The sequence below is a fragment of the Mesoplodon densirostris genome, chromosome 7, assembly GCF_025265405.1.
Source record: "Mesoplodon densirostris isolate mMesDen1 chromosome 7, mMesDen1 primary haplotype, whole genome shotgun sequence".
Taxonomy (NCBI): Eukaryota; Metazoa; Chordata; class Mammalia; order Artiodactyla; family Ziphiidae; genus Mesoplodon; species Mesoplodon densirostris.
In genome coordinates, this window is record NC_082667.1 from 101649943 (window position 1) to 101674184 (window position 24242).

The 24242-nt window shown below is 35.5% G+C and overlaps 1 protein-coding gene across 2 annotated transcripts in view; it reads left to right on the plus strand.

The window, feature by feature from the left end:
* ATM (ATM serine/threonine kinase) overlaps window positions 1-24242 on the plus strand; it is a 143200-nt gene that overhangs the window by 43195 nt on the left and 75763 nt on the right. For both annotated transcript variants that reach the window (XM_060105402.1, XM_060105401.1), the window contains exons 20-30: window positions 1312-1394; window positions 1493-1648; window positions 2471-2546; window positions 2677-2807; window positions 4674-4794; window positions 6791-6964; window positions 8254-8423; window positions 9450-9696; window positions 12948-13063; window positions 14021-14147; window positions 14685-14884. In XM_060105402.1, the coding sequence (XP_059961385.1) occupies window positions 1312-1394; window positions 1493-1648; window positions 2471-2546; window positions 2677-2807; window positions 4674-4794; window positions 6791-6964; window positions 8254-8423; window positions 9450-9696; window positions 12948-13063; window positions 14021-14147; window positions 14685-14884 (1601 nt within the window). The remainder of the gene's footprint in view (window positions 1-1311; window positions 1395-1492; window positions 1649-2470; window positions 2547-2676; window positions 2808-4673; window positions 4795-6790; window positions 6965-8253; window positions 8424-9449; window positions 9697-12947; window positions 13064-14020; window positions 14148-14684; window positions 14885-24242) is intronic.

Here is a 24242-nt window from a genome sequence, read left to right on the forward strand (position 1 = left end):
TCCAACAGTAAGAAACCTGGCTTCCCACTTAACCTCAGTGCATTTACTTGTTTACTCAGTATTATTACATGTAACTTATCTCCCAACCGTGTGGGCCATACCCTTAGCCCGAGTGCTGGTGAACATGTGGGGAGAGCTCCTGTCTCAGCAAATATCCTGGATGAGTCCATGGTCATATCTTAGTCCCAGCAAATTGGCAAACATGGCAAGTGATTTCCCCAGCCCTGGGAAACATGCCAAGTTATTCCCTAATTAGAACCTCTTGGAAACATACAGGTTGAGTCCCTGGTAGAATTCCTTGTCATGTTCTAGCTGTGGTGAATGTTCTGGTTGATCCCCTAGCCCTGGCAAATATGCTTATTTGAGCCCTGTTTGATTCCCTGGTTTCAACCCTGGCAAACACTCTAGTCAAGTCTCTAGCCCCAACCAGTGGGGAGGGCTGTATGCTTTTCTTGGGGCTTTGATGTTCAAAGTCACTTCAAGACACTCAGTAACATCACACATGACTCTCATGGCAAATATTTAAAATGGTCCAATTTAATATTCTTTTATCGTATCAGAAGGAGTGAGAAACAATTTTCTACATACAGATGATAGGGGAAAAATGCCTTCTGATTCTTAATACAGCTAGAAAATTATTTGGCAGCTGTCAGAAACTGGCTGCCTCGTTATAACTACCAGTATAACAACCAGTAGTTGCTGAGTAGCCCTTTATATCTATCGTTCCATAGAGAGCCTTACAAGGTTGCCTTATAGGAAGGTAGGTCAGGGTATTTGTATTCTTCACTGCCCATAATTATCTCTGCTTTCCAAAATTCATTAATAGAATAGTATTTAACCATTGAAGTTATCCCCAAGCATTGTTTTCAGAGGGTGGTGACATAATATAGTTTCAGACTCTTGCTCAGGCACTTAACTCCAACAGTGATAACAACTGTCACTTACTGGATTCCTACAATAAATGCAAACCTTTACATTCATCTCCTTTAATCTTCACAGTAATCTGGCCAGGTAAGTGCTATATCCTCATTTTACAGCTGGGAGTACAAAGACTCAGATGACAAGGCAAGTTTTTAAACCACTCAAGTAGTAACAGGTTATGGTGCTGGGATTTGAATCCAGCTCTGTTTGACTTCAAAACACCCCCGCCTCCACCTTTTTTTAAATTATATTGCTTCATAAAAATTCACTGCTCATGTGTGTGTGTGTATGCACACGTGTTTATATATGAATTTATGGTTATATATATGTACTTATTTAAATAAATGATATATGAAAAAAAAACTAATTTCCCCCACCCAACTATCTTAGTATCTAGTGCTTTTAAAGGACCTTCCTGGAGAAGAATATCCCTTGCCAATGGAAGATGTTGTTGAACTTCTAAAACCACTATCGTAAGACATTAAAACCATATAAAATATTCACTCTAAATTTGTAAATTAAACTGGTGTGCTCTGTTATGCTGATAAAGTTAAATTTTTTTCCATCCCAGCAATGTGTGTTCTTTGTATCGCCGTGACCAAGATGTTTGTAAAACCATTTTAAACCATGTCCTTCACATAGTGACGAACCTATGTCAAGGAAATATGGATGCTGAGAACACAAGGGATGCTCAAGGACAGTTTCTCACAGTGATTGAAGCATTTTGGTGGGTATAGACGTTTGGTGGAGTTACTTTTCTTTTGCCACTTCTGCATACAAATGCAAACTTTGCATTTCTACATTAGTGATTTCTTGTAATCCTCGAATGTAACTATATACATCTTTTAACAATAGTGAAATGTAATTTGTGTTTCCCTCCTTAATTGCTTGAAGAACTGCATTGTTTTCTGCTTAAGACTTGGCTTCCTAAAGTGGTTTTAGTGTATTTCCCTTCGAATTTTGAATCTCTTAATAGTTTGACATGTATGATGAATAAAGCAAAGTGCAACAAGTCTAAATCAATTGAGTAGTTTATATTCCTCAAGTGGACAAATTGGCCTTGTCACTATCTGGTTATTTCATGCATATAGTCATAGTGTGAGATAATACCAAGACACCTATAGAGGAGCACATATATGTAATTTAGAGCCCTCCTACCATTTGGTGGGCAAGGACTTCTGAGTCAGTATAGAATGTCATTTTTAAGTCTTTGATATAACAACACAACAACTTTAAAAATGTTTTCCTTTTAAAGCAAGTTTTCTATAACATTGTTAGCTGAAGTGGGATAGCCCCAAAATGAGGCATAATCGTGTGACACAAATAACATACATTAAAATAAACTCCTTTTCAAACCAATTTATTTTAGCTGGAATTTTTGGAAGGTGAGAATATTGGCATATGCCACATAGGGAGAGTTAAATTTAGCATGGAAAGAAATTTTGGAAGCAACCTAGAATAACCTTAATGTCCAGTGTTTTTGTTTTTTTTTTTTACTGTGCTTTTATTGGAATAATTACTTGATATTAAGACACATACTTTATTTCAGGCACTTAACAAAGGAGGGAAAATACACATTCTCTGTAAGAATGGCACTAGTAAAATGCCTTAAAACTTTGCTTGAGGTGAGTTATTCTACTTCAGTTATTATATGGTCTCCATTGACGTTTTTAAAGCAGTCTTTGTTTCTGTTTGTTAATGGGTGATTTTTCTCTTAGTATTTCACATTTAACCTCAGTTGTTCTTTTCCCATAGGCTGATCCTTATTCAGAATGGGCTATTCTGAATGTAATGGGAAAAGACTTTCCTGTAAATGAAGTATTTCCACAGTTTCTTGCTGATAATCATCACCAAGTTCGCATGTTGGCTGCACAGTCAATCAATAGGTAATGGGTCAAGTATTCATGAAGTGTCTGGAGTGCTGCAGATAGCAATTCAATGTGTAGGACAGCCATAGTTCACTAGTTGTGATATTAAGAATAGTTAACGTTTACTGAGCATATATTGTATGCCTGGCATTTATGTTTTCTCTTAATTCTGACAACTGTATCACTTTGATACTATTATTTTCTCCAATTTATTAATGAAAACTGTGTGGCTTAGACAGATAAAGTAATTTGCTTAGTGCCATACAGCTAGTAAGTGGTTGAGTTGAATGAGGTGTGTCTACTCCCACTTACAAGAGATATAGGATGTTTGGATATTACTGAGATTTTATATGAGTTTATAAAATGAAAATTAGCACATTTTACATTGTGCTGATTACAATCATATTTATTCAAGTGAACATAGAGTTAGACATTGGAGTGTTTCTCTCACAGGGGTGTGTTTTATGTTTGAGTACCTGAAGAAGCAAATATTAATTTTTTAACAACTGCATGTTTATCAGGTTATCAACTTGATTTTAAAACTAAATTATAACCTGCCTCTGCCTTTCCTGCCTCATACTCCTGTAAATAAAGCACCTCTCTGCTTTATTTTTCTCTGTAGCATTTATCACCAGTTGAAATAATTGTATTTTAACACATTTACCTAGGATATAAGTTCCTAGAGGGCATTGATTTTTCTCTTTTCTTGTATATTTAGTACCTAGAATAATACTTGGAATGTGCCAGTTGTTTAATAATTTGTAAAATCAATGAACATTTGAAAAAAATTACATTATGCTTTAAAAACATCAAAGCTGAAAATCATTTAAGTAATTTTACTGTTCAAATGTAAGTGACCAATAAATAAAGAATGCTATAAAGAACTTGCCCAGAAGTCACATAAATACATGTGTTCGATGTGTCCAAAATTTGGATATGCTGACAATAATTTTTTTTAACATCTTTATTGGAGTATAATTGCTTTACAGTGGTGTGTTAGTTTCTGACAATAATGTTTTCATAAGTCAGAATCGTGTCTGACTGCGCAGGCTTAGGACTGTTTTTAATAAAAACCATAGAGCACTGTAAGGTTTGTTAATGAATGTGTGCTTACTTCAAGTCCTTAAAAACGATAGAAAATATATACTAAAGTTAAAGATCTGGGGTTACAGAGGATCATAAGTTGAATATAATAAAGCAGGTTAGTGGTGGCATTAAAAAATCTCTTAAGATTCAAAAATGCATAAATTCATGAGTAGCATGAGCATAGCATTTATTTATTGGTTGTTTACTTGTTAGGCATCTAATATTAGGCTATTTAAGAGAGATTAGAGAAACTGAAGGAGTCAGGAACACCAAAAAAGTTGATACTTTCATTAGTTTTGATTAGTAAAAAAGGATAAAGGACAAAATTGGTTAAAGAGTTGTCCTTAAATATGATTGTACATTATGCAAAAAGCACTGATCAGCTTTTCTCTATCACAGAAAATTTTTGTAATGGAATATTAAGACAGTAAAACTATCCACTTTTAAGTTGTGATTAAATATTAAAGCAGGTTGATGTAAGAGTCTGTGGCTGCTTCTAACTGGTATTTGACCAGAGGACAACTTTTCTGGTTAGTTAGAGTTCAGGGATATTCAGGTTTGGGCAATAATCTAAAAGGTCTGTTGAGACCCTTTTCAGTTCTAGGAGAAAATGGAGTATATGGTAAAGACCCTAATATTAAGCAGTAGATTTGAACCTCTTTAAATAGACTCACATTTCCTTGGTCTTTTGAAAGAAAATCTAATATGTTAGTATGTCTCACAGAGTGATTTATTTTTGCCCTGTAAATAGGCTTTGGAAAGTACAGTTTATATTTCACTTTTTGCTTTTTTTTTAAGATTATTTCAGCATGTGAAAAAAGGAGGTCCTTCCACATTATTGAAAGCACTTCCTTTGAAGCTTCAGCAAGCAGCGTTTGAAAATTCATACTTGAAAGCTCAGGAAGGAATGAGAGAAGTGGTAATTTTAGTAATGCTTATTTGCTGTTATCATATGCTTTCTATAAATATGCCACATATTACTTTACCAAGTTTGGCCTAAGACAGTATATATCCAGTAGTTCACAATATAAACTTAGACTAGAACAGCTATATGAATTTATTGAAATTACTTTATTTATAGGTCAGAATTGGTTGAATAATGACAATTTCTTTTGGTTCAACTTATATGCAGCATTTTTGTAGGAAAAACAGAATTTACTGAGTTTTTATGGGAGTATAAATGGCTTATTTTTTAATTAAAAACTATTTTTTGGTAAGATCTGATTAAAAGCTAATTCACAGAACAGGTGACAATAGGAAGAAATGGATTGAGGAAAAAATGTTCTAATTGGGAAGATCAAATTATCTTTGTGCTCCTTAATGAACCTTATGATTTTCATATTTTTCTGTAGAATAATATTTTTCTTAAAATGGCAAAAATTGTCTTAGTGGTAGAATTTATTCATTTGTCTATGCCTTGATTTGTTTATTAAAAGTGTGTGAAGCAGTTAGTCAAATGACTATATATTCTGTAACAGCACCAAACTGAAAAGGAAAGTTGCATGAAAGAATGTGAATTTAGAAAAAGTTTTCAATAGATTGGAAAAATGAGTGTAAATAATACTCATTTAAAATTTACTAGAAATAACATATTATATATTTTAAAATCAGCCTGTCATGTGCAAAAAGGGAGAATACTGACCTGACAGCAATTCATTTGGAGAAAGATCTAAGAAGTTGTACATCTTGAGAGCATAATATGAATCAACATTGTTATCAAAAAAAAGCAAATTCTGTCTTAGATGTCATTAATTGAAGCAGACTGTAATGAACAAGTTTATAGAAGGAACTTGCATCTTCTATTCATTTTTTTTTAACATCTTTTTTTTTTTCGATACGTGGGCCTCTCACTGCTGTGGCCTCTTCCATTGCGGAGCGCAGGCTCCGGACACACAGGCTCAGTGGCCATGGCTCACGGGCCTAGCCGCTCCGTGGCACGTGAGATCTTCCCGGACCGGGCCACGAACCGGTGTCCCCTGCATCGGCAGGCAGACTCTCAACCACTGCGCCACCAGAGAAGCCCCCATTTTTTTTATAACATCTTCATTGGAGTATAGTTGCTTTACAATGGTGTGTTAGTTTCTGCTGCATAACAGAGTGAATCAGCTATACATATACATATATCCCCGTATCTCCTCCCTCTTGCATAGCACGTTGGGTTTAGTTCCCAGTAAAACTAAATTTTTAACTATTGCCAGAATGTTAGAGAGTCTGAATGTTAGAGAGTCTGTAGATCTATCTTTTATAAGGAATAGGTAAAGGAGTTGACTTAGTGGGAACCTCATAGCTATTTTCAAACATGTCAGTGATTGCCATTTAGTAAAGGAATTAGGTCCTTAGTTTTTTTTGTACCCAAAATAGCAATAGGATCAGTGACTGGCAGTTTTTTCCAAATGTGAAGAGAAACTTCTACCAAGTATAGCAAGTCAAAAAATGTGCACGTCTGTTGGAAAAATGATTGGTTATTAAACTAGAAGCATATATCATTCTATCTAGTTGCATGACTTTATTGGTTTTTTTAGTAATATATATGATAATATTTTTAAAGAATAAAGAGCTATATATTAAGTTATAATGGTAAACATCTTAGGAGGTAATACTTGGTAGTTGAAGAGCTTTTAGTCTCTCACTTTCCTGCAATTTCTTTCTTTCTCTTTTTTTTTCTTTAAAGTGCTTTATACCCATTGAAATGTTTGGCAGTTCTTTCTATAAGATCTTATCAAAAGCAGTCTTTCCCTCTGTAGAAACTGTGGTCCTGTCTCATAATGTCTCTTCTTAGCTCCATCACTATAGGATTTAAAACTGTTCATGGGCTGCTTAGATGTTGTCATGGTGTACTCTGGTTTTAGTCTGGTTGGTTTATTTGGAATATTTAAATATTAACATTGCATATTCTTTTTAAAATTCTTCCGAAGTCCCACAGAGCTGAAAACTCTGAAATTTTGGATGAGCTTTGTAATAGAAAGGCCATTTTACTGATGATGATAGCTGTGGTGTTATACTATAGCCCTGTATGTGAAAAACAGGCTTTATTCGCCCTATGCAAGTCTGTGAAAGAGAATGGATTAGAGCCTCACCTCATTAAAAAGGTAACTGTGGATGAATATTTTTTATTATAATCTTCCTTGGGTAACTTTTAAACAATTAAGGTTAAAGCTAGATTTTTTTTTTTTTTTTTTTTTTCTTTTTGCGGTATGTGGGCCTCTCACTGTTGTGGCCTCTCCCGTTGCGGAGCACAGGCTCTGGATGCGCAGGCCCAGCGGCCATGGGTCACGGGCCCAGCCGCTCCGCGGCATATGGGATCCTCCCAGACCGGGGCACGAACCCGTATCCCCTGCATCGGCAGGCGGACTCTTAACCACTGCGCCACCAGGGAGGCCCTTAAAGCTAGATTTTTAATGTGGCATTTATTAAAGACTTAGAGACAGTTTTATTTTTTAAATTTGGAATATTAGAAAGCAGTAACTTTTAAAATAGTGTATTTATTTGTATACAGTGTCATTTTTTACATTAAGTTTAAGAGCATTTCACAAGGCAGTCATTGAACTAACGAGAGTGAGTGACCTGTCATCATGCAGACCAGGCCCTCTGGAATAGTATTTATTGGGGGAAGTGGAGAAAAAAGGAGTAGTATGTGTTTTGCCTGGTGGATTCTGGAGCAGGACATTGGGATCTAGCAGGGCCAGGAGTCAAATTTTAGAGCTGTAAAGCTTTTAAGTTGTATGTTTAGGAAGACCAGGGTCCAACACAGTGTTGTAGAATGCTTACTCCTGCCCCTGTTCCAACACCTCAGCATTAGTGGTTTGGGAAGTTCCAAGCCTTTACATCCTAGGTTTTTACATGATGAACCAGTGATAGATCATGGCTTGATATAACTAGCATGGTTTCCAGTGGAGCTTTACAGTAGGCCAACCTATAAGTAGTCAGTCTAGATAGTTGAACTTCTACCTCTCAGTATTAAAGTAAGAAGTTACTTTAAAAAAAATTATACAGTTACACTACCTAATTATTATTGTACGTGGAATATAGTGTTCGGATTTTTCTCATTTCGGTTTAGGACTGAGAAGAATTGTTTTACTTCATAATGAAATATAATCAAATCTTGAAAATTGAAACATATTTTTCTGTTTTTATTCATTTAACATTTATTGAGGGTTTGCTGTGTACCAGGCACTGAGTAATTATATTGAATACATTTTTCTTGTTGAGTTTTGCTGAAGTGGGTCCTTTATTATCTCCATTTCATAGATGAGTGAATCAAGGTATAGAAAAGTTAAATGAATGCTTAAAGTCATACTATAAATAAATATTAAGGATTTAAATGATTTATTATTTCATTATTTTCTTAAAACATTGACTTCTTTTTTGATTTGTATAGGTTTTAGAGAAACTTTCTGAAACTTTTGGATATAGACGTTTAGAAGACTTCATGGCTTCTCATTTGGATTATCTGGTATGGCAATGGCTAAATCTTCAAGATACTGAATACAGCTTATCTTCTTTTCCTTTTATTTTATTAAACTACACAAACATTGAAGATTTCTACAGGTAGGTTTACATCTGTCACATGTGAAATATATTTAATTTAAAATTAGGTATTAATGATAATGTGAGTGTTGCAGAGTTTTTTAATGGAAATGTATTGAAGTGGACTTAGGATCTGGTCCTAGCTGTGCCAGTAGCCAGCTACATGACTTCAGGCAAGCCACATGAACACCCTCTGGGACTTGGTTTCTTAATCTTTAAAGTAAGGGAGTTACATATAGAGATAGTTAAGGTCTCTTTCAGCTTTAATAATTTAATAATCTTCCCTATGAAAAATCAAAGGTAAATTATTAGTGGCTGATTATTTCTGCCTTATTTTTCTTATTTGTTGCTTAACTGTGGGCCATTTAGTCATTATTTCTGTTTGATTTAACGTTTAATGTACAAGTATTTATTTTGCTAACTCCAAGTCTGGAGAAGAAAATTTTGAAAATGGAGAGATTTGAAACAACTAAATAATAATGTTTAGGTATCAGGATGATGGGAAGGCAGTTTGTAATTGTTTAGTGGTCCTTATTGTTTGTTCATTTTGGCAATAATAATATTTACATTTATTCTTTGAATTTATTAATTGCTTTCACCTTTCACTTTACAATAATTTTGCATAAATTGATTATGCGGAAGAAATAAATTCAATTTTCACTTGTTTTTGATCACCCTGTTAGGGTGATCTCTTTTTTTTTTAGTGTGACTATTTAGAATTCACTTAACTTCATTTCTCCATTTATAAAATTAGAGTTAGGGTGCTTAATGATCTAGATAAAGTGATGCTCTAATGCTTATTAAACCATTTTATTTTTTAATTTTTTTTGGCCGTGCCACACAGCTTGAGGGATCTTAGTTCCCTGACCAGGGATCAAATCCATGGTGGAAACATGGAGTCCTAACCACTGGACTGCCAGGGAATTCCCAAAACCAGTTTATTATTTTAAGGACTATATTATAAAATTTTACTTTGAAACATTATATTTTTAATGTATATTAAAAATGTATACATTTTAATATACATTGTAATTTTTATATTTTTAGGTCTTGTTATAAAGTTTTGATTCCACATCTGGTGATTAGAAGTCATTTTGATGAGGTAAAGTCCATTGCTAATCAGATTCAAGTGGATTGGAAAAGTCTTCTGACAGACTGCTTTCCAAAGATTATTGTAAATATTCTTCCATACTTTGCTTATGAGGATGCAGGAGACAGTGGGATGGCACAGCAAAGAAAGACTGCTACCAAAGTCTATGATACGCTTAAAGATGAAAACTTATTAGGAAAACAGGTATGACTTCAACATCTACTGTACTTTTTATCCCCTAATTGATCTGAGGTGTAACTTTAAAACTTTAAGGCTATTTATTCATCATTTATGCAATTAAATTTATTACTATGTGATAATCACTATCTAACATAGGCAATCCATTAATTTTTTGTTATTGTTGTACAGTGTTCTCTCCTTTTGATTAGCTTTTAAATGAAATGTTTTTAATCAGAAATTTTTTTTAACTTTTGAATAATTTTACCACTTTTTCTTTCAAAATTTTGTTTTAATTGGCAGTAATACATTAATGCAAGCTGGTTATTAAATTCAAACAATACTGAACAAGGTATAGAAAATCTTTTTCACTTCCTCTTTAATCTCATCAAGCCCTTCACTTTTCAAGGAAAAGTACAATCCCAGGTTCCCAAAGCCTGTTTTTTCCATGACATTTACTACCTTCTAACATATGATGTAACTTACTTATAAATTATGTTCATTGGTTTTTATCAACCTTCTCCACTCTAAGTACCGTGAAGGTAGGATTTTTTCTTTCTTCTTTTTTGCAGATGTATCCCAACTATCTAGTATATACTGAGTACTCATTATTTGATGAAAGATGAAGTAAAGTTAAAAAGGAACTAACAATTTCTGTTTGTTTTATAGTAATTTATATATATATAAAATTATTTGAGGCAACTTATATTAAAATACATACAGAAACTTTTTAAGGTAAAAGAGGATTGGTCACTCCAATTTTTTTTTTTAACCTGAGTAAGGGATGACTAACCAAGCTTGGTCAACATTAGTATTACAATTGGATAAACTTCAAGAGACTCTTTTTTTGTTGCCCAGTTATCTGTGTTGAACCAAGAAGTGGAACAGCAAGACTCAGTTGCTTAGGTGGGCCATTCCCAGTCAGAACTGGTTGTAAGTCTGTAGTCTGGAGGCAGATGGTGAGTAGAGGTACTCCCTGCCCAAAAGGCAGTTGGAACAGAATGTTGGCATGCCAGGGGTTATGGACATTATGAAAGACACTCTGCCTCTAGCCCCTTTTACCCAATCTCCCAGCTTAGTCTTCTGAGCAAGCCTACTCTTTATTCTTCTTTATGTGTTCAAACCAAAAGATAGCAGTTTTGAGTCAGAATAAGTCTAGAAGGGAAGCGTGATTACATTAAACCCTGATTAAAACACCAGTCTCAAGCATGAAGAGAGGTAAAAATTAAAAATAATTTCTTAGCTTCTTGGTTAAAGACATAAGTCTAATTTTTATTAGTCCCAATTTCATTTAGCATCGTCATTATAAGTTAATTTTTTCTCTTTCTCTAATATGCAGTTTCTCTGAAACAATCAAGATTCTTTTTTCTGTGGATAAGTGTTGGTACCACTATTATCAGTCTTTCAGTCTTCTAAAACTGTCATTGTTGAATGCTTAGAATATTTACAGTTATAAGATTGTTTAGCTATACCTAGATATCTGAATAATTTATATGTACCTTAGCTAAACATTACAGATCTGGCTTGTTAGAGAATCATGAAATTAATGAAGTCAGCTGTCATCTGTGTGCAGGGAAACTCACTAATTTTTCCTCTGATATTAATCGGATTTGGCCAGTTTGTCCTTACTTATTCCAGATATACTGAAAATGGGGCTAGATTTTTTTTAATTATTTATTTAATTTATTTATTTTTGACTGCATTGGGTCTTCATTGCTGCACGCAGGCTTTCTCTTGTTGTGGTGAGTGGGGGCTACTCTTCGTTGTGGTGCGTGGGCTTCTCACTGTGGTGGCTTCTCTTGTTGCGGAGCATGGGCTCTAGATGCGCGGGCTTCAGTAGTTGTGTCATGTGTGCTCAGTAGTTGTGGCTTGCGGGCTCTAGAGCGCAGCCTCAGTAGTTGTGGCGCACGGGCTTAGTTGCTCCGCAGCATGTGGGATCTTCCCAGACCAGTGCTCGAATCCATGTCCCCTGCATTGGCAGGTGGATTCTTAACCATGGAGCCACCAGAGAAGCCCCAGGGCTGGATTTTTAAAAGGGCTTAAACCTTGGAAATGATGACATGACAACTAATATGTAAGCCCAGGGAAAGGCTAGGATCGTTAGATTTCTTTAGTGTCACATTACAGAATATTTTTGTTATATTAGGAAGTGTTTCCAAACCTCTGTGTGGAAGAAGTAAAGATAGTAGAGATAATAAAGCAGCCATTTGCCTTTTGGTTTAAAGGACTGTAATTCTTTATTTGGAGAGCTAACAAATCCACCTTTAAGACGTCACAGTTCTCATTCATTCGGCTGAGGTGTAATATAGTATACCCATTCTTTATATTTAGAGAACTTAATGCCTTTTGTGAGGCTACCTGTGGCAGGAAGTGGATGATGAAGGGTCTGTTCCTGTCCAGGAGGATTTAGCCTACTATTGATGACAGGGCATGTGGGTAGCAGAATTTGGGATATCAACCAAGTAGAAATCTGGGGAAAAGTTATGCAGGGAACAAAGGGATGATTACTGCCAGTCACTGGGAATTCTTACTAGTAAAGTTCTCTAAGTGAGATAGTGTTCTCAAATAAGAGTAAAATGTAGATTGATGAGCAGTATAGTTCAGTGGGGAATTTGGTTGGCAGGAAAATGATTAGGTTGAGGAATTTCAGGCTAGACCTGAAGCCTTACTCATTAAAATGATTCATTTTATTTTATTTTTTTAACATCTTTATTGGAGTATAATTGCTTTACAATGGTGTGTTAGTTTCTGCTTTATAACGAAGTGAATCAGCTATACATATACATTTTTCCCCATATCTTTTTTTTTTTTTCTTTTTGCGGTACGCGGGCTTCTCACTGCTGTGGCCTCTCCCACTGCGGAGCACAGGCTCCGGACACGCAGGCCCAGCAGCCGTGGCTCACGGGCCCAGCCGCTCCGTGGCACGTGGGATCCTCCCAGACCGGGGCACGAACCCACGTCCCCCGCATCGGCAGGCGGACTCTCAACCACTGCGCCACCAGGGAAGCCCTTCCCCATATCTTAAAATGATTCTTTAAAATTAAATGAAAGAGTTGGATTAAGAGAGTCTTGTTTGGTATGATTTCCCTATTTTCCTTTCAGTCTGTAGGTCGGCTGCATAACAGAAAAAAGTGGAGTTAGCTGTATGTCTTGCAGATCTTAGATCTTTGGTCACTTTGAATAATTTTGGAAATGAGGCAATAACATGAGCCCCTTAAGCTGTCTTAAAGATCACAGACATGAAAACTAAAATATATTTTAATTTTGTATCCTTGCAGATTGATCATTTATTCATTAGTAATTTACCAGAGATTGTGGTGGAGTTATTAATGACGTTACATGAACCAGCAACTTCTGGTGCCAGCCAAAGCACTGACCCCTGTGACTTTTCAGGGTATGGGTATTTTTAACTTAGAGAATTAGCTGCAATTTCAGAACCTTGGGAAGTTTATTGGTTAACACCTTCAAATGTCCATTTCAGTTGTTAGGCATGTACTCTGCTTTTAAATTCTGTTTCTTTAAAAATAATTACCTTTGAATTGAAGTATCTGCTCTACTGTAGCCTCTCCACAGTAATTGATCTTTTAATTGACCACCTTATTTTCAAATTCAGTGACCTTTTTCTTCTCAATCTTTTTGTAATATTTGAGCATTCTGCCGTCTCCTGTCTCATGAAATTTTCTTCTTCATGACATTATTCTTTGTTCTCTTCTTATCTATGACTTGGCTTTCTGTATCACCTTTTCTCTATCATGCTCCTTTGCTCGGGGAATCTTACTGTACTATAATTTCATTTGGATGTGAAACCCACTTAGTTGTATATGAATGTTAAAATTATTTTCTCAGCTTCATTGTAAGCTACCTGAAAATGCCCTTAACTTTTTTTATATGCTCTACAATGCTAAGCGTATAAAATAGTAATAATATCTACTAAAATACTTTTACATATGTAATTTCATTTGATGTAGTATTTGATTGCTGTGTCTTAAGATATTATTGTGTTTATAGTACTAGCATAGAGCTTTAATTCATAACTGAAGTGAATTGATATTAAGTCTCATTTGTGGAATTCCCATTAACTTTATAAAAGATTTTTTAAGCAAATTATTTTAAATTGACTAAGTCCTAGAAAGTTAACGTATTTAGGTATTCTGATTGATGTATATAGACTGTGATATGTCATTTGTGATTTTATTAAAAGTCTAGTTTTCAGTAGAAAGTAATTTCAAAATTTGGGGTTACTGTAATCTAAATTTTCTTTTTGGATTTTCACTTGTCTATTACGAAAATGTTTTTTCTTGATAATTTTTTTTCTGAAAATGACGACTGTATTTTTTTCTATAACTCTTAGGGATTTGGATCCTGCTCCTAATCCACCTCATTTTCCATCACATGTGATTAAAGCGACATTTGCCTATATCAGCAATTGCCACAAAACCAAGCTTAAAAGCATTTTAGAAATTCTTTCCAAAAGCCCTGTAAGTATACATTACTAGTATAATAACTGAAGGGAGAATTCCTTCTTTTTCAGTTAGAAAATCTGTATAAGTACATCTTAAAGAGAAAAAAAGTAAACAGATGGAAAATTTATCTGAATAAATTAAGAAAAACACTCATTTACAAGTTTATATCTTGGTATTTTACTTGTCAGTATTAATTGAAATATGTCACATATGAGGGCTGAGTTTCATGACATTTTAGTCATGTTGGCTCAGGGAATACATTATATATATATATACATATATATATATATATATATATATATATATGTATATATAATATATATTTTAAGGATATACTATTACTGTTTACTATCTGAAAACTAAGTAAATTGACAGTAGTTTTTTTAGGTTTAAGATAGTGATTTTCTTAATGTAATATTTTGCATTTGATATCAAAACCCAAAACAAAATTCTATAATTTAGAATTCTGTATTTTGAATAAGAAATATATGTATTATGGGCTGAGTATATGTAATTAGGCAAGTTTTTACTAAATGTATCTTTATTTTCTAGGATTCCTATCAGAAAATTCTTCTAGCCATATGTGAGCAAGCAGTTGAAACAAATAATGTTTATAAAAAACATAGAATTCTTAAAATATATCACCTGTTTGTTAGTTTATTAATGAACGATATAAAGAGTGGCTTAGGAGGAGCTTGGGCCTTTGTTCTTCGAGATGTTATTTATACTTTGATTCACTATATCAACCAAAGGTAAATAATATATTTAGACCAATATATAAGTAGTTTCTCTACCCTTTTATCTTAATTGAAAATTTATATGCTTCTACAAGGTAGAAGCCAGAGTATTGTTTTCTGAATTTTGCCTTTTTAATATATATTATATCTACCTATTATATTTTACAAAGTGCATCACTACTTCTCCAACTCTGGAAATCTTTAAGTATTAAGGGTCTTCAACATTTTAAATATTCTAATTTTAGATGGCCATAAATATATATATTACCACAGCAGTTCTGGTCATTACTTCCAGTGTGTGTGGTAGGGGACGAAGAGGGGTTCCCTGTACACATCCAGGGAATTATCTAGACATCAGCTGATACCTACCCGTAGACAGTGTTAGATCCCACAGGTTAAGAGCCCAAGTTCTGCAAGATTGTCCTTTCCAATCTCATCAGACGCCATTTGAAAGCCCAGGTTATCAGTGGCTATAGATTTCAGTGACCCCTTTCTTAGGTTTGATTAATTTGCTAGAGTGGCTCACAGAACTCAAGAAACCTGTTTACTCACTAGATTGCCAGTTTATTACAAAAAGAAATAACTCAGGAACAGCCAGATGGAAGAGATGCATAGGGCAAGGTATGGGGAAGGGGCATGGAGCTCCCATGCCCTCTCCAGGCATTTCATTCTCCCCATACCTGCAAGTGTTCACCAACCCAGAAGCTCCCTAAACCCCATCCTTTTGGGTGTTAATGGAAGCCTCATTAAATAGGCATGACTGATGAAATCATCACAGTCATTGGTGACTGAATCAGCTTCCATCTCCCTATGCCCTTCTTGGAGGTCAGAGAGGTGGGACCGGAAGTTCCAACCCTCTAATCACAGGGTTGGTTCTCCTAGTAACCAGCCCCCATTCTTAGGTGCTTCCCCAGATTTACTCATTAACATAAAAAAAGACTCCTTTATTCTCGTCACAGGAAATTCCAAGAGTTTTAGGAACTCTGTGCCAGAAATGGGGACCAAATATATATTTCATATTATAAATCACAACATCACAGTTACTATAGATTTTGGGATGTATGTTCTTTTTAGCATCTCTATTCCTTTCCATTGACTTTAATGATGTTTCTATTATTGGTTTTCTTATTAGTAGATAACATTGCCATCAAATAAATTTAAGTACTTCAAAGCACATGAAGATACCTATTTCCATTTTGTTTTCTCACATTTTTCTTTTTTGGCTTTTTAAAAATATTTTATAATTTTTATTTTAATTTAATCACGTGTTTGTATAGTCATTCAGTCTTTTTCCATCACTAATTTTTTTTTAGGTTTTATTATTTTGGTAAAATATATAACATAAAATTTGTCATTTTTAACCATTTTATTAAGTGTCCAATTCAGTGATATTAATTACGTTCACAGTTTCATGTTTCCATCGCCACTGTTCCAAAACTTTTTCATTACCTCAAATAGAACCTCTGTACCCATTAAGCAATAATTCCACATTACCACTTCCCTGTAAGCCCCTGATAACCTCTAATATACTTCCTGTCTCTATGAATTTGCCTGTTATAGATATTTCATATAAGTAGAATCATAATTTATTTTTCCATTCTGTCTGGCTTGTTTCACTTAGCATGTCTTCAGGGTTCATCCAGCATCATACTTCTTTATCGCTAAGTAATATTCCATTGGATATATATACCACATTTTGTTTATCCATTCATCTGTTGATGAACACTTGGGTTGTTTCATGGGTATGAAGTGGTATCTCATTGGGGTTTTGATTTTACATTTTCCTACTGACTAATGATGTTGAACATCTTTTCATGAGCTTAGTGACCATTTGTATATCTTCTTTGGAGAAATGTCTATTTAAGTCCTTTGCCAATTTTTTAAAATTGGATTGTCTTTTTGTTGAGCTGTAGGAGTTCTTTATATATTCTTGGTGTTGAACTCTTAATATATGATTTGCAAATATATTCTGGATATTGAATTCATATATGATTTGAAAGTAGTTTCTCCCATCCTATAAAATTTTCACTTTCCTGATAATGTCTTTTGATGCGCAGATCTTTTTAATTTTGATAAAGTCTGATTTATCTTGTTTGGGTTTTTTTTGTTTCACACGGTTTTGATATTATATGTAAGAATTCATTGTCAAATCTAAGGTCACAAAGATTTACTCTTAGAGTTTATTCTAAGAGTTTTATGCTTTTAGCTCTTATATTTAGGTTGTTTATTCATTTTAAGTTTTATATATGGTGTGAGTTAGGGGTTCAATGCCATTCTTTCGCATGTAGAAATCTAATTGTTCCAGCATGTTGTTAAAGAGAATGTTCTTTCCCCTTTGAAGGGACTTGGCATCCTTGTCAAAATTATCAGTTAGCCATTGATGTATGGGTTTATTTCTGGATTCTCAGTTCTATTCCATTGGTCTTTACTTGTGCCATACCATGCTGTGTTGATTACTATAGCTTTATAGTAACTTTTGAAATCAGGAAGTGTGAGTCATCCAGTGTTCTTCATTTTCAAGATTGTTTTGGTTGTTTGGGGTCCCTTGCAATTCCATGTGAGTTTATGTAAAAAAGTCTGTTGGAATTTAGATGGAGATTGCATTGAATATGTGACTATTTAGATAGTGTTAACATCTCAACAATTTGTCTTCCAACCCATGAACATAGGATGTCTTTCCATTTAGTTGAACTTATTTAATCTCTTTCATCCATGCTATATAGTTTTCAGTGCACAGGGCTTTCACATCCTTGGTTAGGTTTATTCCCAGGTATTTAATTCTTTTAGATGCTATTGTAAATGGAGTTTTTTAATCAATTTCCATTTTAGATTGTCAACTGCTATTGTATAGAAACACAAATAATTTTGTACGTTGATTTTGTGACTTGTAACTTTGCTAAATTTGTTTGTTACTTCTAGTAGATTTATTGTGGATTCTTTTGGGAGTTTCTATGTATATAGAATCATGTCATCTGGATATAGTTTTACTTCTTCCTTTCTGATTTGGATGCCCTTTATTTCTTTTTCTTTTTTCATTGCTCTGGCTGGAAGTTCAGTACAGTGTTGGGTATCAGTGGTGAAACTGGGCATCCTTGTCTTATTCCTGATCTTAGTGAGAAAGCTTTCAGTTTTTCGACATTGATTATGTTGTTAGCTTTGGGTTTTCATAGGTTACCATTATTTTGTTGAGAAAGTTTCTGTCTATTCTGATGTTTTTCTGAGTGTTTTTCTCACGAAAGGATGTTAGATTTTGTCAAATGCCTTTTCTGTTTCTTGAGATGGTCATGTGTTGTATTCTTTCATTCTATCAATGTGGTATATTACATGGATTGACTTTCCTATACTGATCCACTCTTACATTCCTGGGATAAATCCCACTTGCTCATGATGTATAGCCTTTTTTTTTTAATAGATCTTTATTGGAGTATAATTGCTTCACAATACTGTTTTAGTTTCTTTTTTATATAAATTTATTTATTAATTTATTTCTGGCTGTGTTGGGTCTTTGTTGCTGCATGTGGGCTTTTCTCTAGTTGTGGCGAGCAGGGGCTACTCTTTGTTGCGGTGTGCGGGCTTCTCATTATGGTGGCTTCTATTGTTGCGGAGCCTGTGGCTCTAGGCACGCGGGCTTCAGTAGTTGTGGCTTGTGGGCTCCAGAGTGCAGGCCCAGTAGTTGTGGCACTTGAACTTAGTTGCTCCATGGCATGTGAGATCTTCCTGGACCACGGCTCCAACCCATGTCCCTTGCATTAGCAAGCGGATTCTCAACCACTGCGCCACCAGGGAAGCCCCCATGTTAGTTTCTGTTGCACGACAAAGAGAATCAGCTACATGCATACACATGTCTCCATATCCCCTTCCTCTTGAGCCTCCCTTCCATCCTCCCTATCCCACCCTTCTAGGTTATCGAAAGCACTGAGCTGATCTCCCTGTACTATGCTGCTGCTTCCCGCCAGCCAATTATTTTACATTTGGTCGTGTATATATGCAATGCTACTCTCACTTTGCCCCAGTTTTGCCCTCCCACCCCATGTCCTCAAGTCAATTTTCTATGTCTACCTCTTTATTCCTGCTCTGCAACTAGGTCATGAGTACCATTTTTTTTTTGTTTTTTAGATTCCATATATATGCGTTAGCATATAGTATTTGTTTTTCTCTTTCTGACTTACTTCACTCTGTATGACAGACTCTAGGTCCATCCACCTCACTGCAAATAGCTCAATTTCATTTCTTTTTTTTTTTTTTTTTGCGGTACGCGGGCCTCTCACCTCTGCGGCCTCTCCCGTTGTGGAGCACAGGCTCCGGATGCGCAGGCTCAGCAGCCATGGCTCACGGGCCCAGCTGCTCCGCAGCATGTGGGATCCTCCTGGACTGGGGCACGAACCCGTGTCCCCTGCATCGGCAGGCGGACTCCCAACCACTGAGCCACCAGGGAGGCCCAATTTTGTTTCATTTTATGGCTGAGTTTGTGCACATTGTATATATGTGCCACATCTTTATCCATTCATCTGTCGATGGACATTTAGGTTAGTTCCATGTCCTGGCTATTGGTGGCTACTAAATAGTGCTGCAGTGAACATTGTGGTGCATGTCTCTTTTTGAATCATGGTTTTCTCAGGGTATATGCCCAGTAGTGGGATTGCTGGGTCATATGGTAGTTCTATTTTTAGTTTTTTAAGGAACCTCCATACTGTTTTCCATAGTGGTTGTATCAATTTACATTCCCACCAACTGTGCAGGAGGGTTCCCTTTTCATCACACCCTTTCCAGCGTTTATTGTTTCTAGCTTTTTTGATCATGCCCATTCTGACCAGCATGAGGTGATACCACATTGTAGTTTTGATTTGCATTTCTCCAATAATTAGTGATGTTGAGCATCTTTTCATGTGCGTCTTGGCCATCTGTATGTCTTCCTTGGTGAAATGTCTATTTAGGCCTTCCGTCCATTTTTTAACTGGATTGTTTCTTTTTTTTTGATATTGAGCTCCATGAGCTGTTTGTATATTTTGGAGTATAATTCTTTGTCTGTTGTTTCATTTCAAGTTTAATTCAGTCCCATTTGTTTATTTTTGTTTTTATTTCTGTTACTCTAGGAGGTGGGTCAATAAAGATGTTGCTGTGGTTTATGTCAAAGAGTGTTTTTCCTGTGTTTTCCTCTAAGAGTTTTATAGTGTCTGGTCTTACATTTAAGTCTTTAATCCATTAGGAGTTTATTTTTGTGTATGGTATTAGGCAGTGTTCTAATTTCATTCTTTTAATGTAGCTGTCCAGTTTTCCCAGCACCACTTATTGAAGAGGCTGTCTTTTCTCCATTGTATGTTCTTGCCTCCTTTGTCATAAATTAGGTGCTCATATGTGCGTAGCTTTATCTCTGGGCATTCTATCCTGTACCATTGATCTATATTTCTGTTTTTGTGCCAATACCATACTGTCTTAATTATTATAGTTTTGTGGTATAGTTTGAAGTCCAGGAGCCTGATTCCTCCAACTCCGTTTTTCTTTCTCAATATGGCTTTGGCTATTCAGGGTCCTTTTTTTTCCATACGAATTGTAAGATTTTTTGTTCTAATTCTGTGACAAATGCCATTGGTAGTTTGATAGGGATTGCGTTGAATCTGTAGGTTGCTTTGGTTAGTGTAGTCATTTTCACAATGTTGATTCTTCCAGTCCAAGAACATGGTATATTTCTCCATCTGTTTATGTTGTCTTTGATTTCTTTCATCAGTATTTTATAGTTTTCTGAGTACAAGTCTTTTGCCTCTTTAGGCAGGTTTATTCCTAGGTATTTTACTCTTTTTGTTGCAGTGGTAAATGGAAGCCTTTCCTTAATTTCTCTTTCTGATTTTTCATTGTTGGTGTATAAGAATGACAGATTTCTGTGCATTAATTTTTATCCTGCAGCCTTACCAAATTCATTGATTAGTTCTAGTAGTTTTCTGGTGGCATCTTTAAGATTTTCTATGTATGGTATCATGTCATTGGCAAATAGTGACAGTTTTACTTCTTCTTTTCCAATTTGTATTCCTTTTATTTCTTTTTCTTCTCTGACTGCTGTGGCTAGGACTTCCAAAACAATGTTGAATAAGAGTGGCGAGAGTGGACGTCCTTGTCTTCTTCCTGATCCTAGTGGAAATGCTTTCAGTTTTTCACCATTGACTATGATGCTTGCTGTAGGTTTGCCATATATAGCCTTATTATGTTGAGGTAGGTTCCCTCTATGCCCATATTCTGGAGAGTTTTTATCATAAATGGGTGTTGAATTTTGTCAAAAGCTTTTTCTGCATCTATTGAGATGATCACGTGGTTTTTATTCCTTAATTTGTTAATGTGGTGTATCACATTGATTGATTTGTATATATGGAAGAATCCTTGCATCCCTGGGATAAATCCCACTTGATCATAGTGTATGATCCTTTTAATGTGCTGTTGGATTGTGTTTGCTAGTATTTTGTTCAGGATTTTTGCATCTATGTTCATCAATGGTATTGGTCTGTATTTTTCCTTTTTTGTGATATCTTTGTCTGGTTTTGGTATCAGGGTGATGGTGGCTTCGCAGAATGAGTTTGGGAGTGTTTCTCCCTGTGCAATTTTTTTGGAAGAGTTTGAGAAGTATTGGTGTTAGCTCTTCTCTGAATGTTTGATAGAATTTGCCTCTGAAGCCATCTGGTCCTGAACTTTTGTTTGTTGGAAGATTTTTAAGTACAGTTTCAATTTCATTACTCACGACAGGTCTGTTTATATTTTCTAATTCTTTCTTGTTCAGTCTTGGAGAATTGTACCTTTCCAAGAATTTGTCCATTTCTTCATGGTTGTCCATTTTATTAGCATACAGTTGTTGGTAGTAGTCTCTTATAATCCTTTGTATTTCTGCAGTGTCAGTTGTGATTTCTCCTTTTTCACTTCTAATTTTATTGATTTGCGTCCTCTCCCTTTTTCTCCTGATGAGTCTGGCTAAGGGTTTATCAATTTTGTTTATCTTCTCAAAGAACCAGCTTTTAGTTTTATTGATCTTTGCTGTTGTTTTTTTCGTTTCCATTTCATTTGTTTCTGCTCTGATGTTTATGATTTCTTTCCTTCTACTGACTTTGCATTTTCTTCGTTCTTCTTTCTCTAGTTGTTTTAAGTGTAGGGTTAGATAGTTTATTTGAGATTTTTCTTGTTTCTTGAGGTGAGATTGAATTGCTATAAACTTCCCTCTTAGAACTGCTCTTGCTGCGTCCCATAGGTTTTGGGTCGTCGTGTTTTTATTGTCGTTTGTTTCTGTGTATTTATTTCTTCTTTGATTTCTTCAGTGATCTCTTGGTTATTTAGTAGTGCACTTTTTTTTTTTTTTTTGCGGTACGCGGGCCTCTCACTGTTGTGGCCTCTCCCGTTGCGGAGCACAGGCTCCGGATGCGCAGGCTCAGCGGCCATGGCTCACGGGCCCAGCCGCTCCGTGGCACGTGGGATCTTCCCGGACCGGGGCACGAACCCGTGTCCCCTGCATTGGCAGGCGGACTCTCAACCACTGCGCCACCAGGGAAGCCCTTAGTAGCGCACTTTTTAACCTCCATGTAGTTTTGTTTTTTACAGTTTTTTTCCTGTAATTGATTTCCAGTCTCATAGTGTTGTGGTTAGAAAAGATGCCTGATATGATTTCAGTTTTCTTAAATTTTCTGAGGCTTGATTTGTGACCCAAGATGTGATGTATCCTGGAGGATGTTCCATGTGCACTTGAGAAGAAGGTGTATTCTGCCACCTTTGGATGGAATATTCTGTAAATATCAAGTAGATCTGTCTGGTATATTGTGTCATTTAAAGCTTGCTTTTCCTTATTTATTTTCTGTTTGGATGATCTGTCCATTGGCGTAAGTAGGGTGTTAAAGTCCCTTACTATTATTGTGTTACTGTCAATTTCTCCTTTCATGGTTGTTAGCATTTGCCTTATGTATAGAGGTGCTCCTATGTTGGGTGCATAAACGTTTATAATTGTTATATCTTCTTCTTGGATTGATCCTTTGATCATTATGTAGTGTCCCTCCTTATCTCTTGTAACAGTCTTTATTTTAAAGTCTATTTTATGTGATACGAGTATTGCTACTCCAGCTTTCTTTTGATTTCCATTTGCATGGAATATCTTTTTCCATCCCTTCACTTTTAGTCTGTATGGTCCCAAGGTCTGAAGTGTGTCTCTTGTAGACAGCATATATATGGGTCTGGTTTTTGTATCCATTCAGCCAGTCTGTGTCTTTTGGTTGGGGCTTTTAATCCATTTACATTCAAGATTATTGTCGATATGTATGTTCCTATTACCATTTTCTTAATTGTTGTGGGTTTGTTTTTGTGGGTCTTTTTCTTCTCTTGTGTTTCCCACTTAGAGAAGTTTCTTTAGCGTTTGTTGTAAAGCTGGTTTGGTGATGCTGAATTTTCTTAGCTTTTGCTTGTCTGAAAAGCTTTTTCTTCTCCATTGAATCTGAATGAGATCCTTGTCAGGTAGAGTAATCTTGGTTGTAGGTTTTTCTCTTTCATCACTTTAGTTACATCCTGCCACTCTCTTTTGGCCTGCAGAGTTTCTGCTGAAAAATCAGCGGATAATCTTATGGTATGTTATTTTTTGTTTTTCCCTTGCTGCTTTTAATATTTTTTCTTTGAATTTAATTTTTGTTAGTTTGATTAATTTATGTGTTGGTGTGTTTTTCCTGGAGGTTATCCTGCATGGGACTCTCCGTGCTTCCTGGACTTGGGTGGCTTTCCTTTCCCATGTTATGGAAGTTTTCAACTATGTTCTCTTCAAATATTTTCTCAGACCCTTTCTTTTTCTCTTATTCTTCTGAGACCCCTATAATTCGAATGTTGGTGTGTTTATTGTTGTCCCAGAGGTCTCTGAGTTTGCCTTCAATTCTTTTTATTCCTTTTTCTTTATTCTGCTCCTCGGCAGTTATTTCCACCATTTTGTCTTCCAGCTCACTTATTCTTTCTTCTGCCTCTGTTATTCTGCTACTGATTCCTTCTTGTATTTCTTTCATTTTAGTTATTGTGTTGTTCATCTCTGTTTGTTCTTTAGTTCTTCTAGATCTTTGTTATACACTTCTTGTATTTTCTCATTCTGCGCTTCCATTCTGTTTCCGAGATTCTTGATCATCTTTGCTATCATTACTCTGAATTCTTTTTCAGGTAGATTGCCTATTTCCTCTTCATTTATTTAGTCTTGTAGGTTTTTACTTTGTTCCTTCATCTGTGACGTATTTTTTTTGCCATCTAATTTTTTTTTTTTTTTTAATGAGTGGGACTGTGTTCCTCTTTTACTGGTTGTTTGGCCTGAGGCTTCTAACACTTGAGTTTGTAGGCTGTTGGGTAGAGCTGAGTCTTGGTGCTGAGATGAGGAGCTCTGTGA